General features: G+C 39.9%; 2 protein-coding genes across 2 annotated transcripts; both read right to left on the bottom strand.

The window, feature by feature from the left end:
• Positions 1-4,825: 4,825 nt before the first annotated feature.
• LOC149838651 (oxygen-evolving enhancer protein 1, chloroplastic-like) lies at positions 4,826-11,242 on the bottom strand. The gene is made up of 2 exons (XM_090007755.1): positions 11,002-11,242; positions 4,826-5,744 (listed from the first exon to the last, which is right to left on the bottom strand). Exons 1-2 carry the CDS (start codon positions 11,239-11,241, stop codon positions 4,986-4,988), a joined length of 999 nt encoding a protein of 332 aa, XP_089863881.1. The 5' UTR covers position 11,242; the 3' UTR covers positions 4,826-4,985.
• Positions 5,706-24,043, bottom strand: TOM6 (translocase of the outer mitochondrial membrane 6). The gene is made up of 2 exons (XM_090007754.1): positions 23,845-24,043; positions 5,706-5,803 (listed from the first exon to the last, which is right to left on the bottom strand). The coding sequence occupies exon 1, from the start codon at positions 24,041-24,043 to the stop codon at positions 23,879-23,881; it is 165 nt and encodes a 54-aa protein (XP_089863880.1). The 3' UTR covers positions 5,706-5,803; positions 23,845-23,878.
• Between the last annotated feature and the right edge of the window lie 3,776 nt (positions 24,044-27,819).

Raw genomic sequence — 27,819 nt, 5'->3', positions numbered from 1 at the left:
TAGGTATCTCAACCATTGATCGACGACAACTACACCAGATGGTGTCGTGCAATGATCATGGCACTATCTATGAAAAATAAATTTGGTTTTGTAAATGGGTCCATTAAGAAACCGAGTTTCCCTGCAAGGACCGTTGCCACCTGAGAACAATGCAATAATATGGTCCTATCATGGCTGTTCAACTCTTTACATCTGGATTTTTCCTCAAGTGTTATTTAAACTGAAACTGCAGCCGAAGTGTGGATAGTGCTCTGCTAGTGATTCTCTCAATTGAACACTCCACACATACATCAGATCCAACAAGAGATTGTTAATCTGAGACAAATGCAAAACCCTGTAGTAGTCTACTACACTAAGATGAAAGGACTATGGGATAAGATGTCCACATACATAACTATTTCATCATGTACTTGTGGAATGGTCAAAGTTATTCACGAGCAGACCAAGAAAAACTCATGCAATTCCTAATGGGTCTGAATGAAAGCTACAGTGACATAAGAAGTCAACTGCTTTTAATGTCGCCCATACCAAGTATATCTAAAGCCTTTGCACTACTTGTACAGGAAGAAAGCATACATGACCTCAACCAAGAACGTGTAGCAATAGTTATAAAAGGTTCTAATGTTCAAAATGGTGCGGATCACATCAAGAATCATCAGAATCGTATCCGCCCAAAATGTAACTACTGCGGAAGAATTAGACATGTCAAGAGAAAATGTTTTCACCTCTATGGTTTTCCAAATCGATCCAGTACTCCCGCCAATGCTCGTCAAAGCAGTTAGACTAACACAAGTATTTTAACTTCATAAGGCAATAAATTTGTCCAAAGCCCCAGACAATTCACCCATGAACAATTGAATCAAATACTAGTTACAATAAGTCTAGGTAATCCATTACCACCACCTACAGTCAGCCTGACAGGTAATCTCGATGTCTCTTTCGCATGCTCCATAACACCTGAATATTGGATCATAGACACAGGCGCGACATACCATATTATCAATTCCTTGTCAAACTTAATGTTTCCTAAAATCACCAATTTTCTTCCTATTGGGTTGCCAAACGGTTCCGCTACTCACGCCATCTGTATGAGTTGTCTCTGGTTGGCAGCAAATTTTCTTCTATCAAGTGTCTTTTTTGTCCTAGATTTTAAGTTTAACCTTATCTTTGTGAGTGAATTGATTAAGACCTTAAATGTGACGTTCTCTTCTCTCATGATTATTGTATTTTTCAAGACCATCTTTCGAAGAAGAATATTAGAGTGGGTAAGTGACGTGATGGACTTTACATTTTTTTAGATCAGTGATAACCTTTCCTTGAATAATTCTTCTTTTGATTTCAATATTTGGCATTTACATCTTGGACACCTTTCGAACATTAGATTGTAAATTCTTATAAATAATCAAAGATTACGTGGTTGTGTTCTCCATGATCATTGTGATGTATGCCACAAGGCTAAACAAACTCAACTTCCATTTCCTAGTGGATCCATTGCTTCATCAAAGCCTTCTTAACTCATTCATTGTATCATTTGGAGATGATATCAAACCACTTCTTTATCCGAAGTACAATATTTTTTAACCATTATTGACAATTATTCTAGAATCACATGGGTTTACCTTATGTAGCACAAATTCAAAACCATAGTTCAAGTAAAAAAAAAAGCTTTTCTTATTAAAAACCAATTCAACAGTAAGATTTCTAGTCTTAGATCTGACAATGAAACTAAGTTTTTTTTCATGAACCTGCAATTTTTTTTTAGAAAAAAGTGTGTTAAGCATCAACGTAGTTGTGTTGCAACCATCAAACAAAATGGTGTGGTCGAACGCAAACACAAAGACCTACTTAATGTTGATAGAGCTTTGCGGTTTCAAGCTTCCTTACCTATTAAGTTTTGGGGAGAATGTGTTTCAACGGCTACATACATCATTAATCGCATCCCTTCAAAACCATTATTTTGGAAAACACCCTATGAGTTAGTACATTAAAAAAACTTGTCTTATGATCATCTTCGCATTTTTTGATGTTTTTACTATGCTCATAATATCCATTACTCTTACAAATTTGACAATCATGCCCGCAAAGGAGTATTCATAGGATACCCATACGGTCAAGTGGGATAACGTGTGTGTGATCTTGAAACACGAAAGATTTTTATCAGTCAAGATGTTAAGTTTTATGAAAACATATTTTCATTTCAAGATCATAAAACTTCGAATGATGAAGTGGAGAGTCTCCTACCCATTTCCCTTTTTGAGTCTCAGTTCTGCGACACTCAAGAATCCAATGAAAATTCCTTTCGATTTCAGTCCTGACACCATTGAGCCCGTTCAAGTCCGCAGATTTGAAAGAAATCGACAACCACCACTGCATCTCAAGGACTACAATTGTTATTTCGTTGTTCATATACTCCAATCAACTGACGCAAGAGAAAAGACCCACAACATAATTCATGAATTGTCCAAAGTCATAAGGTATGATCGTTTTCCCCAAAAACATTGTGCCTTTCTAAGTGTTATTTCTTAATGTTTCGAACCAAAAACCTTCGCCTAAGCCATGAAGTTCCAGCACTGGCAGGATGCTATGAGTGCAGAGATTAGGGCCTTGGACGAGAACCACACTTGGTTGATTGTGGATTTACCTACCGGAAAACATCCTATTGGATGCAAATGGGTGTACAAAACAAAGTATCATTCTAACGGCTCTATTGAAAGACATAAATCTTGTCTTGTGGCCAAAGGCTATACTCAGATTGAAGGATTAAACTATAATGAGACTTTTGCCCTGGTTGCTAAATTGGTCAGTGTCCAATGCCTAATAACTATTTCAACAATAAAGCATTGACATATTTTTCAAATAGACGTTAACAACGTCTTTTTACATGGGGATCTCAATGAAGAAGTGTACATAGACTTGCCACCAGGTTTTTTTATTCAGAGAAGTCTAAAGTTTGCAAGTTGCACAAATCGTTGTATTGTCTCAAATAGTGTTCTCAGAACTGGTTTGCTAAACTATCACATTATACGCTTCAAGAAGGTTTTGCTCAGTATAAGGCTAACTACTCTCTCTTTTCAAAGGCCACTAACGGAGTACATATCTTTGTTCTGGTCTATGCGGACGCTATTATTATTGTAGGAGATGATCTTATCTATATCGATAAACTCAAAATTCACATAATCACCAATTTCGGTTAAAAGAACTTGAACGGTTAAAATATTTCCTCAGAATTGAAGTTGCTAGTTCCAAGAATGGTATCTTTCTATCTCAGCATAAGTATGCTCTTGATGTTCTTTAGGACATGAGATTTCTTAGAGCAAAACCAAGCAAATCACACATGGAATCCCATATCAAGCTTAATCATAAATATGACATTTTATTAGACGACCCGAGGTCGTAGGTCGCTTGCTATACCTCACCATAACCCATCCAGATATAGTTGTTGTGATAAACATTCTCAGCCAATTCAGCAGCCAGCCACGACAACCACATATGGATGCAGCTATTCGGGTCCTTCGATATATCAAAAGTAGCCCCGGAGAAGAGAATTTAATGTCCTCCACAAGCATCATCCACGTGATTGGTTATTGCAATTCTGATTGGGCCTCTTGCCCAATCACTAGCAGGTCCACACCCGGTTATTGTATTATGATTTGAGACAACCCTGTTTCATGGAAGGCCAAAAATCAGTTCGTTGTGTCTCGCTCCTCAGCTGAAACCAAGTACCGATCCATGGCCTAGACATGCTGCTAACTTACATGGCTCAAGTACCTGCTGATTACATGGCTCAAGTACCTGCTGATGGATCTTGGCATCAGTCACCCCGAGCTTATGACATTGTATTATGACAACCAGACAACCTTTGCATTGCTGCAAACTCAGTCTATCATGAGCGTACCAAGCACATCAACATCGATTGCCATCTTGTGCGTGAAAAAATTCAGAGTGGACTGATCAAAACCAGTTTTGTTTCACGCATTCGCAGTATGCAAATCTCTTCACCAAGGCTCTTGGCATTGACCGTTTCTCACGTCTCAAGTTCAAGTTGGCCATCCTCAATTCATCCACTCTAACTTGAGGAAGAGTAAAAGAAACCTTGTGTATTCGGTATACGGAATACAATGACTTACATGGTATGTCATGTTCCTATGGTATACCAAACTCAATGACTTTTTTTTCATATAGTCAGCCTGCAGAAACCAAAACTTTCTCATAGTTATAGTTATGTGAATGTAGTTTCTCTTGTATCGGTATTTTAGAGGATACCGTGTACCTTTAGTATAAATAAGGTCTTTTGTATCCAATGTAATTATTAGGTTCTTCAACAGTGAAAGGAAGAATTCTTCTCTTCTTCGGACAAGACCAGTTTTTCTTCATTTAATTTTTTTTTTCTACATGTTCCCCTGCTTGGATAGTAAAACCCATCACTGCTAGTCCACTGAGAAAAATGCTCCCAACGATTTAACATGAGAAGACACCCGTCATAACCTGTGTAGCCATTTTACAATGAACATGTAAGAATGGGTTTTACTTGATCGGCTCTCATTTCTGCCTTCCAAATTTGGCATCCATCCATTGCCGTTGGGTAGTAACTTTGAAGCAGCTACTCCTCCCATTTGAAAACGGATTAGGTGATATGCCAAATCACAGATTCTCCAATGTTTTAGCTTTATCACCATCCAGTGTTTGCAAGCTCGAAATTTCCTCCGCCAGGGAGAAACTAATCAGAGAGAAAAAGTCGGTGGGTGAGAAAAAGCCATGGTGGTAGCTTCTGTTTCCCTCCATTCTTCACTATTTTCTTAAATGGTTGTTCTTTTCCATGGACAAGTAGAAGATTGCTCCAATTATACACATCATATATGCACTCCCAACAGTACAAAAAAGAAGCAAAAGTCTGTCATTATCTTCACAAGTGAAAAAGAGAAGCACCAGATAAGAGGGGAGAGAGAGCCGACCCTATAAAAAAAAGGGAACACCATAAGTCTAGCCTACGACTCCAGCTGCGCGTACCAGATGCCCTGGATCTTGACATCCTTGGGCACCTTGGAACCCAGATCGGTATCCGACGGCTGGACGCTCTCGAACACGCCGATGACCTCTCCAGACTCCGGCTTGCTGTTCGTCACGCTCAGCGTGATCTTCCCTGTCGACGACGACGAGTCCTTGATGTTCTCCTTCACCAGTTCCTCCTCGTCCCCCCTCCCTCCGGCAGGGAGTGCCACCGCGTTGTCGTAGCCGGCTGAGCCACCCCGTCCCTTGGGGTCCAGGAACGAGGAGCCGCGGTAGGAAGGCACGAGGAACTCGCCGCTGAAGCTCTCCGGCTTGCCGGAAGCGACGAGCTGCTTGACGGTGAAAAGGAAGGGAACGCGCTCGCCGCCGGGCAGCTGGACGGTGACGGCCGCGTAGTCGATGCCGTCCTTCTCCTCGAACTTGACGGACCCGTCGGTCGCGACCTCGAAGGGCCCCTCGATCTCGTCAAGGGTGTAGGTGAGTCGGGTCATGAGCTTGGTCTTCTGGAACTCGGGGGGTGCGTTCTTGCTGACCCCCTCGGCCTTGACCATGAAGGAAGTGGGCTCGAGGCAGAACTTCTTCATGTTGTACTTGCCCGCCTTGAAGCCGAACGAGTCCACTCCGCCTTCGATGGTGGGGCACTGGTTTGCCGTCCCCGTCCCCTTCACCTCCATGTACGTCTTGCTCTGTATCTCGTCGTACGTCAACCGCTTCGGCACGCCCTCCGCACTCGCCCCCTGCCATATATGGCAACCGTAAGTACGATGGGCTAAGCCAGCGCGACCAAGTCTCCGTTCTGAGTAAACAAAAAACCACGAATAAAAGCTTATTAGTGATAGGTGCTCCCGGAGTACCTACTCGCACCTAATGAAAGCTTCAAAATGTAAAAAGAGTTTGAGCATTTTTTGTTGATGAGACCCACGTATGATCGACAATCATTATTTAGTTGAAAACAAGTTTTGTTTTTACCAAAATTTCATGATTAAAAAATCTTAGTTTAATATAAAAAAAACATAATCCAAATTTCTATCAAATAAACTATGTTAAATAAGTTCGTACCCAAACTACTATTAGGTGAGTGTAGATGCTCCCGGAGCACCATAAGTATCACGGGCATATTTTGGAAGTCGTGTGCGGCACCTGACAACCCAACCAGGTCAGCCTTCCGAGTTCAAAAAGCACGCAAACACCTCTCACAAGGGTGTCTAATCCCATCCGAGCATACACAATCTCAAAAAGAGCAACAAAGAGAGAGAGATAGCAACATAGACAAAAAAAGCAACTTTCATTCATAAGTTGAAAATTACAAAGGGGGAGGGGGGAGCAACAAAGAGAGAGAGGGGGGAGGGACCTGTTACTTTTCTTGGTTAACGGGAGATCTTAGGCCAAAGGTCGTTACTTTTCTTGGTTAACGAGAGATCTTAGGCCAAAGGTCATTTATAATGCACCTGCAGAGGTCCGAAGTGGTATTTACATCGGGGCAAGGAGATATCAACATGGCAGGGCGGAACACACTCCTCCACTCAAACTAGTGTCGTCCTCGGTGTCATCTTTTTTCTGATAGTCTTCGATTGCTTGTTGAAACTGACAAATATTTCGTGAAGTCTCCCAACTGGCATCACTCACGGGTAGACCTTTCCATTTCACTAGATACTTCTTTACCTCTCCAAGATAGTTATGGACATGATCAATGATAAAATCAACTTCTCATGAAACTGACACTGTTGCAGAGAGGGCTCGTTGAGGAATAGGAGTTTGTTTAGGCATACTGCGGCTTAGATCTTCTTCATCTTCGTGAAATGGCTTCAGATTGAACACATGGAAGACAAGATGTACCTGAAAGCTGGGAGAGAGGTCTAGTCTATAAGCTAGTTTGCCGATCCTCTGAACAATGAAGAAGGGTCCATCATACTTTCGAATGAGTCCCCGATGGTGTCCTCGAAATATAGCTCTCCTTTCGGGGTATAATTTGACCAACACTTTCTCCCTGACTTGAAATTCAACAACCTGTCGTCCTTGATCTGCCCACTTCTTCATTCGCTTAGCTGCTTTGTGCAGGAATGCCTTTGCTAGTTCTGTCTGATCATGCCAGTTCTTGACAAAATTAGAGGCAAAGGTTCTCTCTTGACCTAGGTGACCAGCCCATGGGGAGTCGTGGCACTCCTTTAATATTTCTCGTCGCAGGCCCCCCCACCGGGGCACATAAACTCAGCCTCTGACTGTCATCAGTAATCTATCTTGTTCCCAAAATCGCCTGGTTTTCCCCTCTTTCACCAGGGAAAGCAGTTGTTGCGCCATGGGATCCTCTCATAAGCCCTCCTGAATTCTATCAAGGAAGTCACTTCGAGGTCCAACACCTCTAACAACATCTTCCATCAAGGCCGTCAGTCCGGCCTTCCTACTCAAGACATCTGCCACTACATTAATCCTTTCAGGTTTATACTCTAAAACCATGTCGAATTCTGCTAGGAACTCCTGCCATCGAGCTTGTTTTGGACTAAGCTTTTTCTGAGTTTGAAAGTAGCTCGTGGCTACATTGTCGGTGTAGGTAATGAATGTCGACCCTAATAAGTAGTGCCTCCAGGCACATAAGCAATGGACTATGGCGGTCATTTCTTATTCATGCACTGTATATCGCTGCTCAGCACTATTCAACTTTCGACTCTCGAAAGCTATTGGGTGACCATTTTGCATTAGTACACCTCAAATTGCAAAATCCAACGCATCTGTTTAGACTTCGAATGATTTTTCTTGGTCCGGTAATTGCAACACTGGTTCCTTGGCCATGGCGTCTTTTAGATCTTCGAAGGCTCGCTCACACTCTTCTGTCCACTCCCACTTTTTGTCTTTATTCAATAATTCAGTTAGAGGCATCACGATAGCTAAATATCCTTCGATAAAGCGTCGATAGGAGTTTGCCAGATCCAAGAAGGATCGGAGCTCCGTAACCTTGGTCGGACTTCCCCAATCCTGAATAGCTCTTATCTTCTGGCTATCCATCCTTAGGAAACCTTTCCCGATCACGTGGCCCAAGAAACTTATCTCATCTTGGCCGAACATATACTTTTCCCTTTTTACACATAACTCAGTGTCTTTTAAAATCTTAAACACTATGCACAGGTGTCGCAGGTGTTCTCCCATATCCTGGCTATACACCATAATGTCATCGAGGTATACAACCACAAAATGATCCAAGTGAGGATAGAATATCTGATTTATCAGTGTAGAGAACGTTGCAGGAGCATTCGTCAAGCCAAACGGCATCACCAAAAACTCGAAGGCACCATACCTCGTCACACAGGTGGTTTTGGCTTCGTCTCTTTCGGCTATTCTGACTTGCCAATATCTCGAATGCAAGTCCAATTTCGAGAACACCCAGGCTTCCCCTAATTGGTCAAACAAATCAGTGATCAAGGGCAGGGGATATTTGTTCTTGACAGTCAGCTTGTTCAGAGCCCGATAGTCCACGCATAGCCTCTTGGACCCATCATGCTTGGTCTGGAATAAAACAGGGGCTCCAAAAGGGGCTTTTGAGAGGCGAATGATTCCGGCAGCCAACATTTCGTCTAACTATCTTCTGAGTTCAACCAACTCGGGCGAGGCCATTCTATAGGGCACTATGGCAGGGGGTCGTGCACCTAGCCCCAACTCAATCTGATGATCTACTTCTCTTTGTGGTGGCAAATTTCTCGGCAACTCCTGGGGCATTACTCCTTCGAATTCTTCCAAAATTGTAGCTATAGGTGGAGACACTTCTGTAGAAATTTTCTCACTGACTTCCTCTCGCATTGTCACTAGAAATGTTTGATCACCTCGTTGGAGGCTCCTCTTAATCTGCAGGGTAGAAACCAAACGAACATTCGGTGCCCCCAACATCGAGGTAGGAATCATACAGGGGGATTCTTCACTCATAAAGCTGACAACATCCAAATGAGGCATAGGCATAACCTTGCTTGCTCGTAAAAATTTCATCCCTAAAATGACTTTGAAGTCATCCAATGAAACAATAGAGGAGTCTGTTCTGCCAACCCACTGACCAGCCCCAACTGCCACATTTCGAGAGATTCCCAGAATAGGTTGTGCTGCGGAGTTCACAGCCTTCATACGGCTAACTTTTTGTTCCCATTGTAGGCCCAACCTTTGAGCCTCATCTTGGGCCATGAAATTGTGAGTAGCCCCCGTATCGACCATTGCCTTCGTAGTTTTTTCGTTGATGGTCATCGCTAGGTACATTAGTTCCTTCTTAACCGTGGGGGTTGCAGAAGAAGATCCTCCTAGCGCATTCACCCTTTGTACCGCCCCCATCCTGACGTCCACATCCATCGGGGCTTCTTCCATCTCAATGGCACTAGCCACCCTTTTTCCTACATTCTCCGCGTTCTGATTAGAGCAATTTTGAGCAAAGTAATTTCCGTTGCAATACCAACATCAAAGATTTGAGGGTATCGGCCTGTTCCCTAGAATCCCCTCCTGTCGTGCTTGGGGCTGATTTCTCTGATCTCGAGGAGGAGGTCGATACTGGTTCCGGCTTGACCTTTGACAACATTGCCTTGATTTGGCCGTCCCTGAGGGCCCCCGCGATTTGGGTCCTCAACTATCTGTTCTGCTATAGTCATTGCACTTATCAAGTCTGTCGGTCTCATCCGAGTTAATTCCTGTTGAGCCCAGAACTGTAGGCCCTTTTTGAAGCAGTACATGTGATTCATTTCGACATATTTTCTATATCAAGCATCATTGCAGAGAATGCTGCTACATATTCCAAAATACTTCCTATATGCCTTAAAGCCATTAGTTTATCACAAGCAAGTTCCTCAGCATTATATGGAAGGAAATACCCCCTGAGTTCCTTTTTAAAGTCATCCCATGATTCAATCGAGACCCTTCCACGTTCCATGCCACAATATTGCGTCCTCCACCATACAATGGCATTCTCAATCAAGTACCTGGTTGCCGTGCATATTCGATCAGCATCGATGTCAATCTCTGCTTGATCGAAGAATTGTTCTACATCCCATAGCCAGTTCTCCACAATCCTGACATCTCTTTTGCCTTTGAATTTTGCCGGTTCCACTGGTTTCAATTTTGGTCGTTCACGATGAAACATCACTGTATTACCCTCGCGATTCCCGGCATTGGCCACACCACCAATCCCATTTCCCAATAGTCTTTCTAAGACTCCATATCGTTCCCGAAGTTCTCGCATGTCAATTTCCTGAGCCACCAATCGATCAGACAATTCCTGGACTGTGGCACTTAGCTCTTCGGCCTCATCCCTCATATCCTCATTCAATTTTTCAAAATCTTCATGTGCACTTTCTAGCGCAGAGGAGCAACCACGAACGTCACTTGTCAAATCTATCATTTTTTTCTCCATCTTGGTCACTCTTTTATCTAGAGGACCAACTGTTTCCTCAAGGTGAGACATCTATGTCGACTCTACGACAGATTTTTCCTTTGTGAACTTTTCCGACGAGTTCACCAAACTCCGCATCCATTCTTGAACGTCACGAGGGTTTCAGCAAGTACCCCTCCTTTATTCTCCCAAATTCTCAACTAGGCTCTGATTACCAGTTGTCACGGGCTTATTTTGGAAGCCGCGTGCGGCACCTGGCAACCCAACCAGGTCAGCCTTTCGAGTTCAGAAAGCACGCAAACACCCCTCACAAGGGTGTCCAATCACATCCAAGCATACACAATCTCAAAGAGAACAACAAAGAGAGAGAGAGAGAGCAACAGAGACAAAGAAAGCAACTTCCATTTATAAGTTGAAAATTACAAGGGGGGGGGGGAGCAACAGAGAGAGAGAGAGAGGGAGAAGGGACCCGTTACTTTTCTTGGTTAACGGGAGATCTTAGGCCAAAGGCCATTTATAATGCACCTGCAGAGGTCCGAAGTGGTATTTACATCGAGGCAAGGAGATATCAACATGGCACGGTGAAACAATAACATTACTCTTGTATAAAAACATCAAAGAGGAGAACCAAGAAGGCATACCGAAACGACCAAAGCAGAAGTGGCTAGGGCTAAGCCAGAGATCTTGGTGGCATTAGCACACTTCTGAGCCAAGTCTCTGAGGTCATCCTGGACCGAGCAAGTGAGCCTAAGCAATGCCAGCTCGTACCCGAAGGCCTTGGAGATGTGAGAGGAAGATCTGAGGGGTAGACTGGTTCGAATCGAGGCAACCAGCTTGGTGGGTTGCATGAGGGTGGTTGCAGCTTGAAGGGACGCGACCATCTTTCTTCTTCTTTTCCTCTTCACCCTAAAGCTTGTTATTCCACTTGTTTCTCGTAGTGGATGTGAGATTATTTCATGGGGGAGGGTGCGTATAGATAGATAAGGGGATGGATAAGATGGTATCCTATTGGTTGAGTTCAATATGTGAAGCCCGTCAGCTGCCACGTGGTGCTTTATTGGAGTGCCTACATATAGCGGAATATATCATTCTTTTACAAAATGACCATGATGTCATCCCAGTTCGATGGGATCCGCCAGCAAGATGGCTGGTGGTGTATAGGCCTCGCAGATTCAGGTGGGGCCTGTTGGTGGCTTGAGTTGCTGTCTAAAGATTCATCGTGCTGACATGGACCGAGATTGAAGCTTGTGGTTGTATGCAAGATCTTTTGGATCAATTAGGAAATGAGGGTGGATGCAACCACATTACACACTTTGAGTGTGCTGCGGCACCTGACCACCCTCCATCTCCGGATTACAAGCCTGTCAGCTGTGGGGGCAAAACGAAAGTTGGTAGGCGGAACAGGTGCAGCAGCACACTAAAGTGTGAAATGTGATTGCACCTGATCTGCAAAGGGAACCCAACCTGCCCAGTCCTGGCGTCTGGAGTAGAATTGTAGTGCATCTTCCAAGAAGAAGAGTCATGGGATGATGGTGATAAAAAAGAAGAAAACTTAGAAATCAAGCCCGAATTAGACTGCTGACACTTAAACCGAAAAAAGTATTTTAGCAATAATTAACAAAAAGATGGAAATTTAGGAGGAAAGCTACACGGCATCAGTGGAAGTAGTCGGGCTTTTATTCCAAACTCAACAAAGAACACACCAGATCATTTGCCATTCTATTTCGGCCACACTGTTATCAGGTCATATAGTATACAACCGATGATCAGTTATATTCAATCCCCAACACACATCTCACTTGGGAACAGTGAGAGTAGGCCTATACACATCTCCATCAAGTGAGATGTGCGGTGAGGATTGTACACGATCAAGGGATCAGTTATATACAACATAACCTGATCTGCTCTTAAACCATCCAGCTTGAAAATCTAGCATACAGCTCCGAGAAGGGGAGGATCTGAATGGGCAAGTCAGGTCTACTGTTCACGCAAGCATGATCGGAATTAACCAGGCATGCTACGCTAGATCATTGTCCTTGTTCTCATCAAATAAATCACTTCATAGCAATATGCTTGATCCATTGGATCAAAAGCATCAGATAACTAAATGTGTTCACAATAGTAAAAACTATGTAATTATGAAGTGATCTTATAAGGAAGAACTGCAAATATAAGAATCTGTAAACCAAAGGAGATGTGAACTTTGATAGCATTTGGTGGACATCAACACATTCGTCACTAATGCAACAAGATACGGTTATTTCATGCACTAATTATCTAACATTCGCCACTGAGTCGCACCTTGTTTAGCCATTGTAGTTCACCACATGAACTAGCCGCATACAAGCAAACCTTGCCTAGTCTTGGCAACCGGATCATATCTTTAGTCAATAGCTCAAGTACTACCACAGCCATATATGAGAAGCACAGTTCTGCATTACCGTTTTCACTTCATTTTCATGTTTACTATCTTAGCAGTTCATTATTATGTCAACAAGAGACATCGAGGATCCACATTATCAAAATGAAAAGAAAATTGTCGAGAAAGCTGACACCAGAAAGCAGTAACGATAGCCGTGATTTCATATTGTATTTGCCAGATGAAACAAGGAAAAACTTCAACTCTTTTCATGACAAACTATAACCTGACACTAACAAACGGATAAAAGCTAACATGGTGCCTTCATTCTCACCGATCTCCCACTATTGCCTGTAAATTTCCATTTGAAAAAAAAATCTTACTAAACTCATGTCATCAATTAGAAAGAAGAGCAACCAACAATAATATAAAATGACATTTTCAACAACCTTTACAGGCAGCAAAAAATGTTACTCTGTATGCAAGTGATCAATTAATGACATCTTGCAAGCTGGAATCTAACTATATCAAATTCATCACTCATTTGAGCAAAAGAAAAATGAAGTAAACCAGCTTTCAACTTGATGACCCCAATACAAATTCCTCAGTAGAGATTGTGAGTGAAACAATAGCTTCCTCTAGGTAAACCAAAGTAACAGAGTTGATATGGACAATAAAGCAGCTCATACAACACCAGGAACGAGAAATACCTTCATAACTACACACACAAGGAGGCATTCTTGTTATCCATTATTAAACTAGAGATAGGTGATGTCAGACAATTTTGTATACTAACAACATAAGAAAAGAAGAGTCGATTCAAGGCGGAAGGCCCAAACCTCTAGACAAAAGGGTAAATGGCATATTTTTCCTAAAATTTCATCTGTTCAAGTCTACACGTAGGACATACAAGGGGCATGGTGAAAATGCATCTGTGTTCTGTGGCAATCAGGCCAAGACCAAGATAGCCAGTGCCATCTCTCATCAAAAGACAAAATGATGCAAGATGGCACATTGTTAAGATGGATAGCCATAGACAAATGATATTTTCATTAATATATTGTGATATTATCATGAATTGGGAGACATTAAAAATAGTGATATTCTTTTATTTTTAGAAATTCCCAGATTTTCTTCAAAAATATTCTTGAATGAGGTTATCAACTTTAGGAATTAGGAATGAACTGAAAAAGAACTCTTTATTTGTTCTATCAATTATTGATTTATTTCCTATGATGAGAATGATTTTTTTTGTCAAAGGATCAGAAAGGCATTGATCTGGATCTCCAAACAATCGCTTGAGAGTTTCAAAACAAAAAATAGTGGCATTTGCTAGTAACATAATGAATGCAGTTAATCAATATAGAATGAGCCGAGATCTTATTCAAAAGTCAAAAGACTCCAAACCAATACAGCACCTATGGGACATAAGAAATCTATCCTAATAGCATCCCGAGTAATTGCCTTCTTCATTCCAAGATACTATCTTGCAAGATGCCACCATACATTTGAGTACTGGTAAACAACACAACCAAAACTAAAACAAAATATAACCTAAAAAAACCCACCAAGCACTAGGGAAAAGGCCACTTAATAAGGTTTATGAAGGGGAGACTATCCATAAAAAAAGCAAATACAAAAGAACAAAAGTTGTCTGTTAGATTCAAAATCCTCCCGTTATAAACCCAAATAACTGCCTTGCATGTCTTTCTGCAGTTAGTGCCAGTGGTGTACCATATACTGGTGACTAAACAACTATCCACAGGGATGACAACCTCTTCTCTGATAACGTAAGGTCCATGGTGGAGGCAACTATATGCCTAGTGCCAACGGTGATATTGTAGCAAGATGAACATAAAAGAACCTATATGATCGAGCTGTCAACAAAGGGTGTGAAGAGTTTCCTCCTAACCCATCCTACTGCTTTTTCTAAGAGCAGGGCCAAAGATTGCTTCTTGAACTTCATGCCCTAAGAAGCCTCGTAAATGTCAGGGACAAGATTAGATAACATATCCACCGAACCCATGCAAAGGCATTCAAAGCACCTAAGAGTTCATCTGATATTGTCTGAAAAAGGGATTTTGAAGCTTTATACATTCCTGATCAAAGCTTCCTATCAGAAACTGATAGAACTAACACTAACCACCTTGAACAAAAAAAAGATCATTCGCAGTTTGAATTTCACACTCAATTCAGTACCCTGTAATCAACTAAGTGTTGATTAACATTTCCCCCTTTTTTTCTTAATTAGGATAGAGACACACCGAGGATTTCAGCAGCAAGGGCAGAAACAGAAACTGATTTCGAAGAGTTTAAGCTGAAAAAACAAGGAAAATAAATGGCAATGGTAAAGTAGCAATATCTTTGCCAAGAGGTCATGATTTCAAACCAAATAGTCGCCAATTCAAAGAGGAAGAAGGGGAAAAAAAGGAAAAATGAAAGATTCTGCCCAGTCTTTCCAATCGTGCAAAATTTTCTTACATTTGGTAAGAGTAGGTAAAAGCTCTTGGTGGCAATCAATGAAAGATCATCAAGCAGACAAAATGAGACCGTTCTCAGAACCCAAAACAGTAATCATGAAAGACAGGTCACAGGTTATAACATTTGAGGATATCCCAAGATGCGATAGACAGGATAACAAAGAAATTCCCATGGCAACTGGATTTAAAGATAGCAACAGCAAGAGAGATGGAACCTGACAAAAAAGATTTTGATATTTAATTGATTGAGCACATACTCTAATGACTGAAGAAGTAGCAGCAAAAACAAGAGAACCTGAAAATATTGTCCCAGTCAGTTTGATGTTTGATCTGATCAGAGAGTATGATACATCTGCCAAATAGAGGAAACCATCTTTCTATCCAAGCCCAGCATAATTAGGATGGAAATAGAGTGTTTTTTCTTTTTAGCAATAAAGACATTTAAAATAACTATTGGAGTGCCTTTTAAAAAACATAATGATGATGTGGCATAACTAGAATGGAATTTTACAAATGAAAACTGGAAAACTGCATGGGATGATGAAAGGATCCAACCTGAACTTGTTAAAAGACATAAATTCCATTGTACCTTCTTTTAACTTTTCATGGTTTTAGAGGTCTCATGTACATTTTAAATATCACTCGCACCATCTCATCTAAAAAATATCTTGGACCAAAATAAAAAAGATTTAGAAAAATGCAAGAAGAATTGGCAGAAAACATGAAGTTGGATATTTCCATCATATAAATTTCACTCGGCCTATGGTTGATTAGAAAGTACAAATTTCAAAGGAATAGAAGTCTGCCATAAGATAAAAGGATTGCATATCATCATCAGCTTCTTAGTCTATGCATGCATCTATTACCCAAATGGTCACTAGCAAGTAATCACTTCAATAAACTTCTTAAGATGACACAAATGAATAAGTGAATGCCTATTCAGAGCTATTCTGAAATGACTAACAAACAAAACGTGTGTCCACTCCCTGCAGGTCACAATATTTAATTTGGAAATAAAAATAAAAAACGCTCAAATTCAACCATGACCTATTCCTTTTCATGTTTTTGGAGAATAGCAATGACAGACTGCAATTCATGTTTCCTCATCTTTTCCATAGCCTCCTTTTTGCAGAGGTTCTGGGTACAAACACTCCATCCGTGATTAATCACCAGAAATCTCAACAACAAAACCCACTACTAAAGTGATGAAACCGCATCGAGTCTCTAATAGTTATTTTGACTCCAATAATGTTGGACATAAACTTCATGAAATTATGACAATCTCCACAAATGCGAAGGTTTTTGAAGATGCAGATAGGAGAAGCTGATTCCATATTGATGATGGCAAAGGCAACAGCTGGTTTATCACTAATGGCAACCAAGGACTTCTTTTTTCTCTTCGAAATCCACATCAGCCAGTGCAAATCCAGCGTCTGGCAAATAGCCTGCTAATTTCATCTCAATAGATTTCACGTAGGTATTCATAAATTTTATCACTTTGAACATGTGACTTGTCACCAACAACAAATGTGTACATGCGTTTTCTCACCTGCACCCAACTCCAACCAGGTGTTTTCTTGATGCCTCTATCCCTCACCATGTTCCTCATGTCCAATGCATCGTTCCACATTCCTAAGGCAACATACATGTTTCCAAGTATGTAATTCCCAGGATTATCTGGTTCAATCTCAAACAAATGTTTTGCATTAATTCTTCCCAATTCAACATTCTTATAGACCCTACAAGCATCAAGCAAAGCTCCCCAGGAACTAGCAGTTGCTTTCATAGGCATACTGTATAAACTGATATGCCTCATCAATGGAACCCGCACGGTTGAGTATGTCAACCATGCAAGCATAGTGATCAGCATCAGGCACAAGGCTATGATCCAAGCTCATAGCCTGAAAGAGACTGTGACCTTCATCCACTAACCCAAAATGACTGCAAGCAGATAAAACACCTGCAAAAGTTACTGCAGTTGGGGCACGTTTGGAAGTGGGAAAGATGTAGAAAAAGTGATACAAATTGGAAAATCCGTAGAGTTTTTCCTACCCTTCCAAACGAGAGAAAATTTCTCTATGAGAGAGTTTTTCTAAAAATTACAGTTTTTGATAAGAAACATTCTGTCATGGGGGATGTGGAGGAATATTTCCTATCAAGAGAAAATGGTTAGGTCAACTCCCCACCACCCATTACCAGATCTCACCACCACCCGCCATCTCACTATCACCATCCATCTCACCACCACCATCACCCACCTCTCAAAAAGCCGCCCTCCCCACGATGATTTTTCACTATCCATCACCACCATCCATCTTACCACTACCAATACTACTACCACCCACCATCATCCATCTCCCAAAAAATGGCACCAGAGAAGATCCACCACCACCCCACGATGATTTTTCATTACCATCAATCTCAACACCACCCACCTCTTAGAAAACCGTCCTCCCCACCATCAATCACCACCTATGTCACAGGGATTCGGCCAACAGGGTGCCGCACCCACGTCGACGCGACGCGACTCGGGTGTGAGTGCGACACCCGGTGCGGTCAGGCCAACCTTGGGTGCGGTCAACGCACCTAGGTTCATAAATGTCCAAATCTGAACTTAAAAAAAACTGTTAAAAATTAGTGTTACTGTTGTTAACTCTTATATATATACCCTCCCGCACCCAAGTTTTTTTAAAGAGCCGCACCCGCACCTATGTGACATAGATCACCACCATACATCACTACCCACCATCACACCATATCCCAAAAAACGGTGGCGGATAAGCTCCACCACCATTAGCACCATCCATCTCACCACCAGCACCCACCTCCTGAAAAAACGTGCCAGAGAAGCTCCACCACTATCCCCTCCTCTCTCTCTCTCTCATTTTTTCAAGATTTTTTATTTTATTTTCTCATGCTACCAAACAAGTGAAAATTTTTCATTTTAGAAAAATTATTATATCAAAACTTCTCATATGCAATTTTTTTTTCCTATGAGAGTTTTTCTTGCTTCCAAACGTGCCCTTGGTCTTACACCCAATTTTTGAACTTTCTGGAAAAGTGCTAATGTTTCCTCTCCATACCCATGAATAGGATATGCATGGATGACAACATTCCAAGATATGATATCCCCTATGTCACAGGGACTCTTCAACTAGGTGCCGCACCCGATGCGCTCAACCTGACCCTGGGTGCAGTCAACGCACCTAGAGTCATTTATGTCCAACTTTTGGACTTTATATATATATATATATATATATATATATATATATATATATATATATATATATATATATATATATATATATATATATATATATATATATATATATATATATATATATATATATATATATTTGCCGCACCCCCGCACCCGCACCCATGTGACATAGGATATCCCTTTTAGGCATTTCATTGAAAACTTTTAAAGAAATGTTGAAGCTCCCACAGTTTGCAACTTTGCATACATGTTAGTCAGGGCAGTGGCCGCAATGGTATCTTCAATAAAACTATTCTGGAAACAGTAGCTGTGTAATTCTTTTCCTCTTCTAAGAGATTCCAAGCCGCTAAAAGCTGGTAAAATGCTCACAATGGTGATTCGATCCGGTTTGAATCCCTCATGAATCGTTCACTGAAACAATTCAATGGCAGTCATTGCATAACCATTTTGAGCACACCCACTGATCATGGCATTCCAAGAAGCTGCATTTGGGATAACCTCCAGAGGCTTCAACTTTTCAAATAGTTCAATTGCTTTCTCTACTCTCCGTTTTGAAAATAAGTTGTACAAATCACATTCCAGGAAACCACATCTCTTTGTGGAACTAAATCAAACATGCCCCTAGCATGCAAAATATCCAAGCATTTTGCATACATATCTATGAGACCCCCAGTTACAAAAACACTCTTCCACACCAAACCTGATGGCATAACCATGCACCATCCTACCCAATTTCAAATCCAATAAACTTGAACAAGCAGGGAGAACTGAAGAGATTGTAGCTGAATTTGGTCGTACCACCGAGAATACCATTTCATAGAGGACTTGTAAAGCATCTTCCGAACAACCACAATGGACAAAACCAGCAAAAATCACATCCTTCTAGAGCATTTGATTAAACACGAGAAGTGCATCATATGTGCATCAGCATTTCACATACAAGTCGATAAATACATTCCCAACCAGTAGATCTGCTTCAAGCCCAAATCTTCCAGCATCTTCATGAATCTCCCTAGCCTTTGCCAAATCTGATAACATGGAGCATGCCTTTGCAGCATCTGACAAGATGAATTTATCAGGTGGGGTTTCATTTCTGTTCTTTGATTCTGAATACAAGCCAAGAGCTTCATTTGGGTACCCATGTTTAGTGTAAGCATTGATCAAGACAGCCCAACACCGAATATTCGGCTTTGAAATTTCATCAAACAGTTGGCGTGCTTTGCCCATCTCACCATAAACAGCATACAACTTCAGGAATTTCACTCTGATGTGGAGCGGTAGTTCGGTGGGTGGTCTGGAAATCAAGTGCTCGTACAACTTCAGACCATGGGGGAGAAATTTAGTGTCTATACAAGCTTGAAGAAGCTGATCATAAGTAGCATAACTCGGTGCAACACCTTTTCTGTCCATGAAATATAAAGTCTTAACTGCTTCCTTCAGTCGGGTTTCTCTTTCCGCCTTCGAAAATGCATTGAAACTGGCAGCGAGAAAACAATGAAGCTGAGTGGATTTTTTGGATGGAACATTGTAGAAATGGTGAAAACAATAAAGGGTGTGCATGGTTTAAGTCATCATGGACCTGGAGAAGAACTCCGAGAAGGTTCATTGAGCCACATCTTGTTTAGCCGTAATAGTTCACCACGTGAACTAGCCACATACAAGTAAAGCTTGCCTAGTTTTGGCAACCAGAACATGATATCTGTAGTGTAACACCCTGGATTTTCAGACCCTTTAGCATGGAATTTATTAATAAATACGCACTTTTATTTGGATTTGGTGTTTACTTAGACGCATATTGGTTAATAATCGAAAACAGATCTCGAAAAGGGTCGAATTCGGGTTCGGATCGGAACTGCTTGGATTGAGGGGCATAGTCAGAATTTTTGAGAAAGATCATGGCTTTTTGGGCAAGGGGTATGCATGAAATTTTTGAAATAAATCATGGACGTTTTTGGCAGGGGATATGTATGAGATTTATAAAAAAGAACATGGTTTTGGTTGGGATTGGCAGCATTGATATTTTGTGGGCGGCCAAGGGTACTTTGGGTATGAAAAAGATACATATGAAAATAGATATGGCTGCAAGGTCAATTTCAAATGACACGTGTTGGATTAAGATTTTCTTTTTGTTTGCCTTAATTATTGAAAGGCATAAACTTGACTTGTTATCATATAAAATGCGTTTATCTTTTGAGATTTCTCTCTTGCATATTGATATTTTTGAGAATTTCCAATTTGTTTTTTAGTATCATTATATGTAGACAAGAGATGTTTATTTACACCTTCATGTGTGATTTTAGCCCATTGTTGACATTATACGTTTGTTCTAGTCACTGATACACTCGTTTCGAGTGTCATTATATGTAGACAAGAGATGTTTATTTACACCTTCGTGTGTATTTTTTAGCCCTTCGTTGGCATTATGCTCTTGTTCTAATCGTTGATACACTTGGTTTTAAGTGTCATTATATGTAGATAAGAGATGTTTATACACACCTTCGTGTGTAAGGTGTGTCTTTGGCCCTTTAGTGACATGATGTTTATGCTCTTGATTTAATCGTTGATACACTTGATATTTAAGGTTTGGAGGACTAGGAGGTGATTGCTTGTGGTGGTTAAACCAATGTTTTAATTTGCAAAATTCATTCAGATGTTTGAGATTTTTTTTTTTAAATCTATTCATAATTTGTCTAAACTTATTTTCTCTTTTATGAGAAATGGTTGTTGAAATATATTCATACATTTTGCATTCTATATGCTTTAGTTGCATAAGTTATCCAGTGATTAATTGTCTTGCATAATTTGTATAAGGTTATATTTTTCCAAGCATATATTTAATGAATAAATATATATTTTGCTTTATGGACCTATACTTATGCAATTTTGTGTTTGTATTGTGCTTTCGTATCTTTATGTTGTCAATGCTTGGACTTGTATGTGCTTTTGCACTTTATTTTTTGTAAATTCTGCATATTTTATTACATATTTTTCTAAGCATTTCATTAGTAAAATCTCGTATGTATATGCCCATAATGGCTATTGTGTACATTTGATTGTTCTTGAGTGCATGGGTACTTTTATTTTACTTGTGTGAATCCCCATTGGGATTCCCTTATTTTTTTCATATTTTCAAGTATGTTTTCTCGAAAGTTTTTTTTGGTCTATATGTGACTTCTTTATTGGTTCTAAATTATTGCATGGTTCAATCATATATGCATTAATTGTTAGTTAATATAGCTTCTAATTGATCCATGCCTATTTATATGTTTCGTTGTGTAAATATGATTTGTTATTGAGTTATTTCTTCATAGTATTAATAATGATAAAAAAATTATGATTCATTAATATGTCTTTTGGGATAAATATATATATGCATGTTTTACATTGTTTTTCATTTCTCGTAATATTATTCTATCATGGTTGAGTTTGACAATGACTATCAAGTTTATAATTAATGACGGTCAAAATTCTTACTTTAAATGATTTTGAAAAATGTTAAATTTAATTTATTTTGTGCGTATCTTATGCTTGTATACGTGGCCATCCTCTCTCTATAATATATATATATATATATATATATATATATATATATATAGTTATTTCTTGTTAGATTTCTCTTGTTTTTTTTCTCTTTTTTACAGGTTCTTCAAATATTGGTGGGATGAATGATTCTAAAGACATTTCGCGAGTATCAAAGATTGATGATATTGAAGATTTTTATGTAATAGAGCATATGATAGAGCACTCTTTCAAGAAGCGCCAAATGGACAAACTTGATAAAGTCTATGAAAGACATCTTGTGTAATGGGTTTCTTTTTTTGGTAATTTCAAACTGATAGTGAGACACGGTAAGTTTGAGGGGGGGGGGGTATTAAGATTAATGTAATATATGTATATATATTTCTTAATATATATATATATAATGATACATATTATATATATTTTTAATATATATAATATATATATGATAGGAGTCAAACTAGCTTTGACTTACTCTCAACGGCCAGAACTCTAGCCGTTGAGAACTAGTAAAACTAGTTTGACTTGCTCCCAACAACTAGAATTCTAGCCGTTGGGAGCTCTCTCTACCATTTGAGAGCTAACCCCTTCTTTTCTTCTCTATAAATATGGGAGGGTGTGTGCCTTTGTGAAGTGAGAGAGTGACGGGTAATATTAGGGTTTTTCATTATTTTTTGTTGAATGTATTATAGTGAGGCTTGAATATAATTTTATTTTTGTGCTTCTTTTAGTGTCCATTATGAATAAAATTATTTTTTTACATTTTGATATATGTCTTTCAATTATTAAGTTTTGTATAATGTTTTTGAGTCTTGGAGTGCAATGAAATCGAGACCATTTTATGACAGCTACGCCCATAGATGACTATAACCGGTATAGCCGACCTAGTGTTTTAGTTTGGTGTGAGTGAGTGTTTAAGAGACTTAAATGAGAGATAATTAAAACATACAAACCTTGTGCATGTATCAAAAATTAAACTCAGACTAGGAGCTTACTACAATTATAAGTTAAAGTTCTTATTTGCTTATAATTATTATGTATAATTACAATTATAGGTTCCAAGAACACTAGCCCAGGCTGGACATGATCCACTAGTCCAAGTGAGTACTTGGTAGTTTTTATTACTTATTATTTTCTTATGTTACGAACGATGAACTTTGTGAAAGAAAGCGAGTTATTCAATTTTTTTTTTTAGGTTTTCTCTTCACGAACTCTATATGCTTTTACCGGACTCGAACTCTTGAGGTCCTAGATAGGGGTGTTACAAAATCACATAACTAAAAGCAATTAAACGTCCTACAAGCTTCTTAAACAGACAACTAGATCACTTAAAGGTGAGAGATAGAAGATAGATAAAGTAACTAGCCATAGATGGTTTAACAGGCAGATACTGTTCAAAGTGTAAGAAGCGTTTGACATAGATACCGAATGGGAATTTACATGTGCCATCAAAACACACAGAGTTGATCTAATTTAAGATTACACGTACTGTCCATGTCAGATTCAATCAGAATATTTCAGCTAATGCAGTTACCACGTTTGCATCAAATACAACCCTCACGCCGCACACTCACCAAATCTAAAAGAAAAAAAATCGCAATGATTCATACTTATTATTTACAAAAAAGAAAAGCTTAAGCCAAACATAAAGATTCAGGCATGGAAATCAAGGGCATCATATCTTCTAAAACAAAGTGGGGAGGGGGTAAAAAGGATAAAATCCAAAAAAATGTGGGTCGATTACTAAAAGAATGATATGCAGATTCAGAAGTGGAGATTTGAGCAAAGAACGCCTCCCACACTGGCTAAAATCAAGTGGGGAGGGAGCATAACGGCATAAAACCCCAAAAGAAATTGTGGGTCGATCGCTGGATGAATGAAAACACAGAAAGAGATCGATTTTTACCGATGGTAGGACGGCAGACGAGGGAAGGGAAGGATCAAAGTTCGAGCTTGAGTTCCTCCTTGCTATCGAAGAGGTAATGGAGGACGTAGGGGGTGACGCGAATGACGGAGACCCACACGCCCAGAATGGTGAGGTGATTCTTGAGCTGCTTGTATGCCGTTGCCTTATCCGGCCGGCGAGGGATGGCTCCCAGAAACATCAAGATGACTCCTTTCCTCTCCTGGCTCTGGTCTCTCTCTCTCTCTCTCTCTCTCTCTCAAGGGTTTATTTAAGGTTTTATGATTTATGCGGTTTTTGCATTTTTATTAAAAAATATGAATTTTTATTTTTCTTAAATTACCTTAAATTTAAATTTTTTTTACTTGAATCCAGTTTGAGATTCACATTCGAGCATAAAATCCATATTTTTTATAAACTTTTATAATTAGATTCAATATGACATTGATTAATACATTTATATATTAAAAACATCAAATTTTATTTTTTCTCAAACTACCTAAATTTTAAATATTTTTAGTTTTTATATCTAATCCAAAACCCATATTTAGAGTTAAAATCTATAATAAATATGTTTAAACACTTATTTGCCGATATGGATCGAGTAGTAAGATCTAAAATGAAATGAAGTTACTTGACCCATTATACGCATGTTCAAGTTGTTATCGCACTCAGAAACCTTATTCTATTCTATCTTAAACAAGCAATCAAACACACCCTTAATGAATCCATTGTACCCACCTAATCAAGACACTCAAGAACCACTAAGTCCGATCCGAATCAACAAGAAATGTTTTAAACAATAACTTATCGGCCACAAAATATTGTGATATTTTGAAAAAAAGTTGTTTTTCGCTTGTTTCTATTCCCTATAAATTAAAGGTAAAGAAACTATAAAAAAAGCCAAATATGAAATAATATGTAAAAAACAAAATACAGGATTTGCATGTATTACGCTGACCCCTTCTTCCCAAGTTCGTTCCACTCCCGCGGAGTGTGCCGGTGCTTTTAATTGGTGGGCTCCGGAAGGAAGGGCTTGGGTGTCAGTGACCTCACCTTAGTTTACTTTTGCAGGAGGGCGAGCCCTTTAAGTGGCTCGGTTTTCGGTTTTAGATGAGTGAGGATTCACCGTCATTAAAAAAAACATCGGAATGAAGCTTAATTTTAAAGGTCAACAACCGTGGTGAAGTGAACTGTTATAAATAGAACGTATATGCTTTGTATATTGCAGAGTAGAGTGTTTTTACTTCTTTTTTTTACAACTTGCTAAAATTAAACTAAGAAATCGATCGGTAAAACGCTTGACTATAAAAGTACCCTTTCATCAAGCCTTTTTTGTCACCAGCCGCGTATATAATCTAAGCAAGTAAAATTAAGACTCTGATCAATGGCAAAGTGAGAGAAAAGGGAAGCATCGGACGGTCCACGTTAAGTCTTCGGGAGCCGATCCGGGAACCGGAGCCGCAGCTTCAGACGGTACAGCGCAGCCGCGGCGCCGGCCCTCACCTCGGCGCGGACGAAGGCGGCGGTGCCCCGCGCAAACGCGAACGAGCCGGTGCCGCCCACGACGAAGAGCTCCTGCGAGTCGGCGAGGAGGGTGCCGGAGGCCCGGAGGGCGAGGTCGCCACTGAGCTCGGGGGTGTCGATGGTCAGGTAGACGACGTCGAAGCCGGAGTGGACGAAGACGAAGCCCTGGGCCCTCCCGACGATGACCGAGCCGCTCTCCGGCAGCTCAGTGATGGCGCGGCGGAAGACGAGCGCACCCAGCCCCGGGGACAGTGCGGGCCGGGCCAATCGCGGCCTGGAAGGGCTGTGCGGTGGCTGGAGGAAGAGGGAGAAGGAGAGTTGAGGAGGGATGGTGGTGGAGTTGGGGTTGGTGGGTGGTGGTGGGGATCTGGTAAGAGGGGCGAAGAGGGCGAGGAGGATGACGGAGAGGATGGCTGCAGCGACCGCCGAGATGAAGATGATCCTGGCCACCGCCATTCTCGTTAATGGGACGGTACGGTGGTGTCTCACGATGGTGGTGGGCTTTGTAAGGGACTTGGGTTTTGTTTTTTGGGTTTGTGGGTTCGGTCCAACTAAACCCAACTAATACACTGCCACTGCCGTCATCCCCAGTATCACGAATGCATGTCACTATTGTCCGGATTTTCCCAGAAAAGCAAAATATCGCAATAAATTAAGCATGGCGGGAATTGTGGTAAAAGTTTTCATGGGGAAGCTGAATATTCAATAATATTAAAGTCATGAACTAGTATGGATAGGAAACTTTTTACATATGTATGGATGTGAAAATTGTTCAAGAAACGGGAATATACCAAAAAAGAGAGATCTGATGGTAAACGAAGTAACAGTGACGTGTTTGGAGCTGGTGAAGTTTTTTTTAAGATAATTTGAATATTCGTATCACGTGAAAGCGGTGGCACACACGGTCTCCACATGCGGTTGGAGAAAGTTTTCATATATAGAAAATCGTACAAAACTGTAAAAGAATTCTACACATTTGTAATGCCATGGGAATATCCAATTTTCAGGATTTTCCTATTGAGATTTTTGTTTTCCATAAAATCTCTAGGAATTATTATATATATGAATAATTTGAAAAAGAAAGAATACAAGAATAGAAATAGATTAATATCAGGATAAAATTATGATATTTTCAGAATATAATAACAATGATATCTGCAACCAAGGCTGTCCTAGACCGCTCGACATTTTTTAAGGGGAGAGTTAGGTCTTAGACCAATAGGGAATTGGGAATGTTATTTGACTGAAAGTTAACCAAACCGCGTGGACTTTAGTTTGTAGAGCTTGGGGGTATTGTCAAACATTGTGAAGGAGGATTTTTTTTTTTTGTATGACGTTTGTTCTTATGTGTGCATTTATGTAATATAGTTTGATTGCTGACAGTCCAAACTACAATTCTTTTAGTTTTGATAACGGTTGATATGGGATGGGCACGACTTTAATTGTGCTCTCTCTCTCTCTCTCTCTCTCTCTCTCTCTCTCTCTCTCTCTCTCTCTCTCTTTCTAAAAACTCTCACGTCTCTGGTTTTTCATTGATATTCTCGATCCCTCCATCACTATTTATCTTTTACGATGGAAGCCGTTGCCAACTAGTTCTGGTACTCTTTTTCTAATGGATAGATACATGAGGCTCCTGAGTTATTGAAAACTCATTTTTTAAGTTCTCGAGTACCAGAAGAAGCAAGTTTCTCTAGTGGGAGAAGTCCTTATCCCAAAAGCCGGTTGAGGAATTCTAATTAGTTCCAAAAATTCATTTTTCAGTAAGTTCTCCGGCACTAACAACCCCAAAGTATAGTATTTTCTTTGAAACCATATTCGATTAGAGTGTCTGGCTATTGATGATCAGCAGAAGGCCTCCTGAAACCTACATGAAATCTTCTTTATTACATGATTGCAGTGCTCAAACTCTTGGTTTTTCGGTACATTGGTGCTTGTCACAACATTCGATGAAACGTCAGATGCTAGAAAATGCCGAATTTTAAATTTTTTGCCCCTCAGAAGACCTTGTATGTATTTGAAAACAATGCTTGATTGCTTGGTTTATCAGTTTATGTATTTGATAATTGAGTTTTTTTGAATTTATGTGCTTACTCATTAATTTCACCTATTCTTTTAGTATTTCATTAATTTGTTCCAATTTTTTTTATTTCTGAATCTATGATGTTGGGAGTTCTAATTTTATGACAACCTAAATTTTAATTAATTAATTTTATTTTATTATAAAAATATTTTGCCCCTTTTTAAGCAAAAGCCTGAATCCGTCACTTGTTTAAATGTTCAGAATGAATGCACCATGCCCAGAGTGAGTAACATATATATCATCCTTAGCAAGTAAGACTCCACACCTAGGAAAAGAAAAGACAGAGATTGATTCAAATCCGTTGAAACTGTGTCGATCTTAGTTGTCCAATAGATGCGGTTAGTGGTTAGGATCATTCTACATCCAAGTGA

This window comes from Nuphar pumila, chromosome 5 (genome assembly GCF_984573655.1).
Source record: "Nuphar pumila chromosome 5, dmNupPumi1.hap1.1, whole genome shotgun sequence".
NCBI classification, from domain to species: Eukaryota; Viridiplantae; Streptophyta; class Magnoliopsida; order Nymphaeales; family Nymphaeaceae; genus Nuphar; species Nuphar pumila.
The sequence above is the reverse complement of the archived record's forward strand: the minus strand, read 5'-3'. Positions and strand labels throughout refer to the sequence as shown.

Bases quoted from the DNA above. Each gene is read 5' to 3' on its own strand.
- LOC149838651 (XM_090007755.1), bottom strand. From the start codon at position 11,241: ATGGTCGCGTCCCTTCAAGCTGCAACCACCCTCATGCAACCCACCAAG. The intron at 5,745-11,001 runs GTATGCCTTCTT...CATATATGGCAG, and splicing joins CTTCTGCTTTGGTCGTTTCG to GGGGCGAGTGCGGAGGGCGT.
- TOM6 (XM_090007754.1), bottom strand. From the start codon at position 24,043: ATGTTTCTGGGAGCCATCCCTCGCCGGCCGGATAAGGCAACGGCATAC.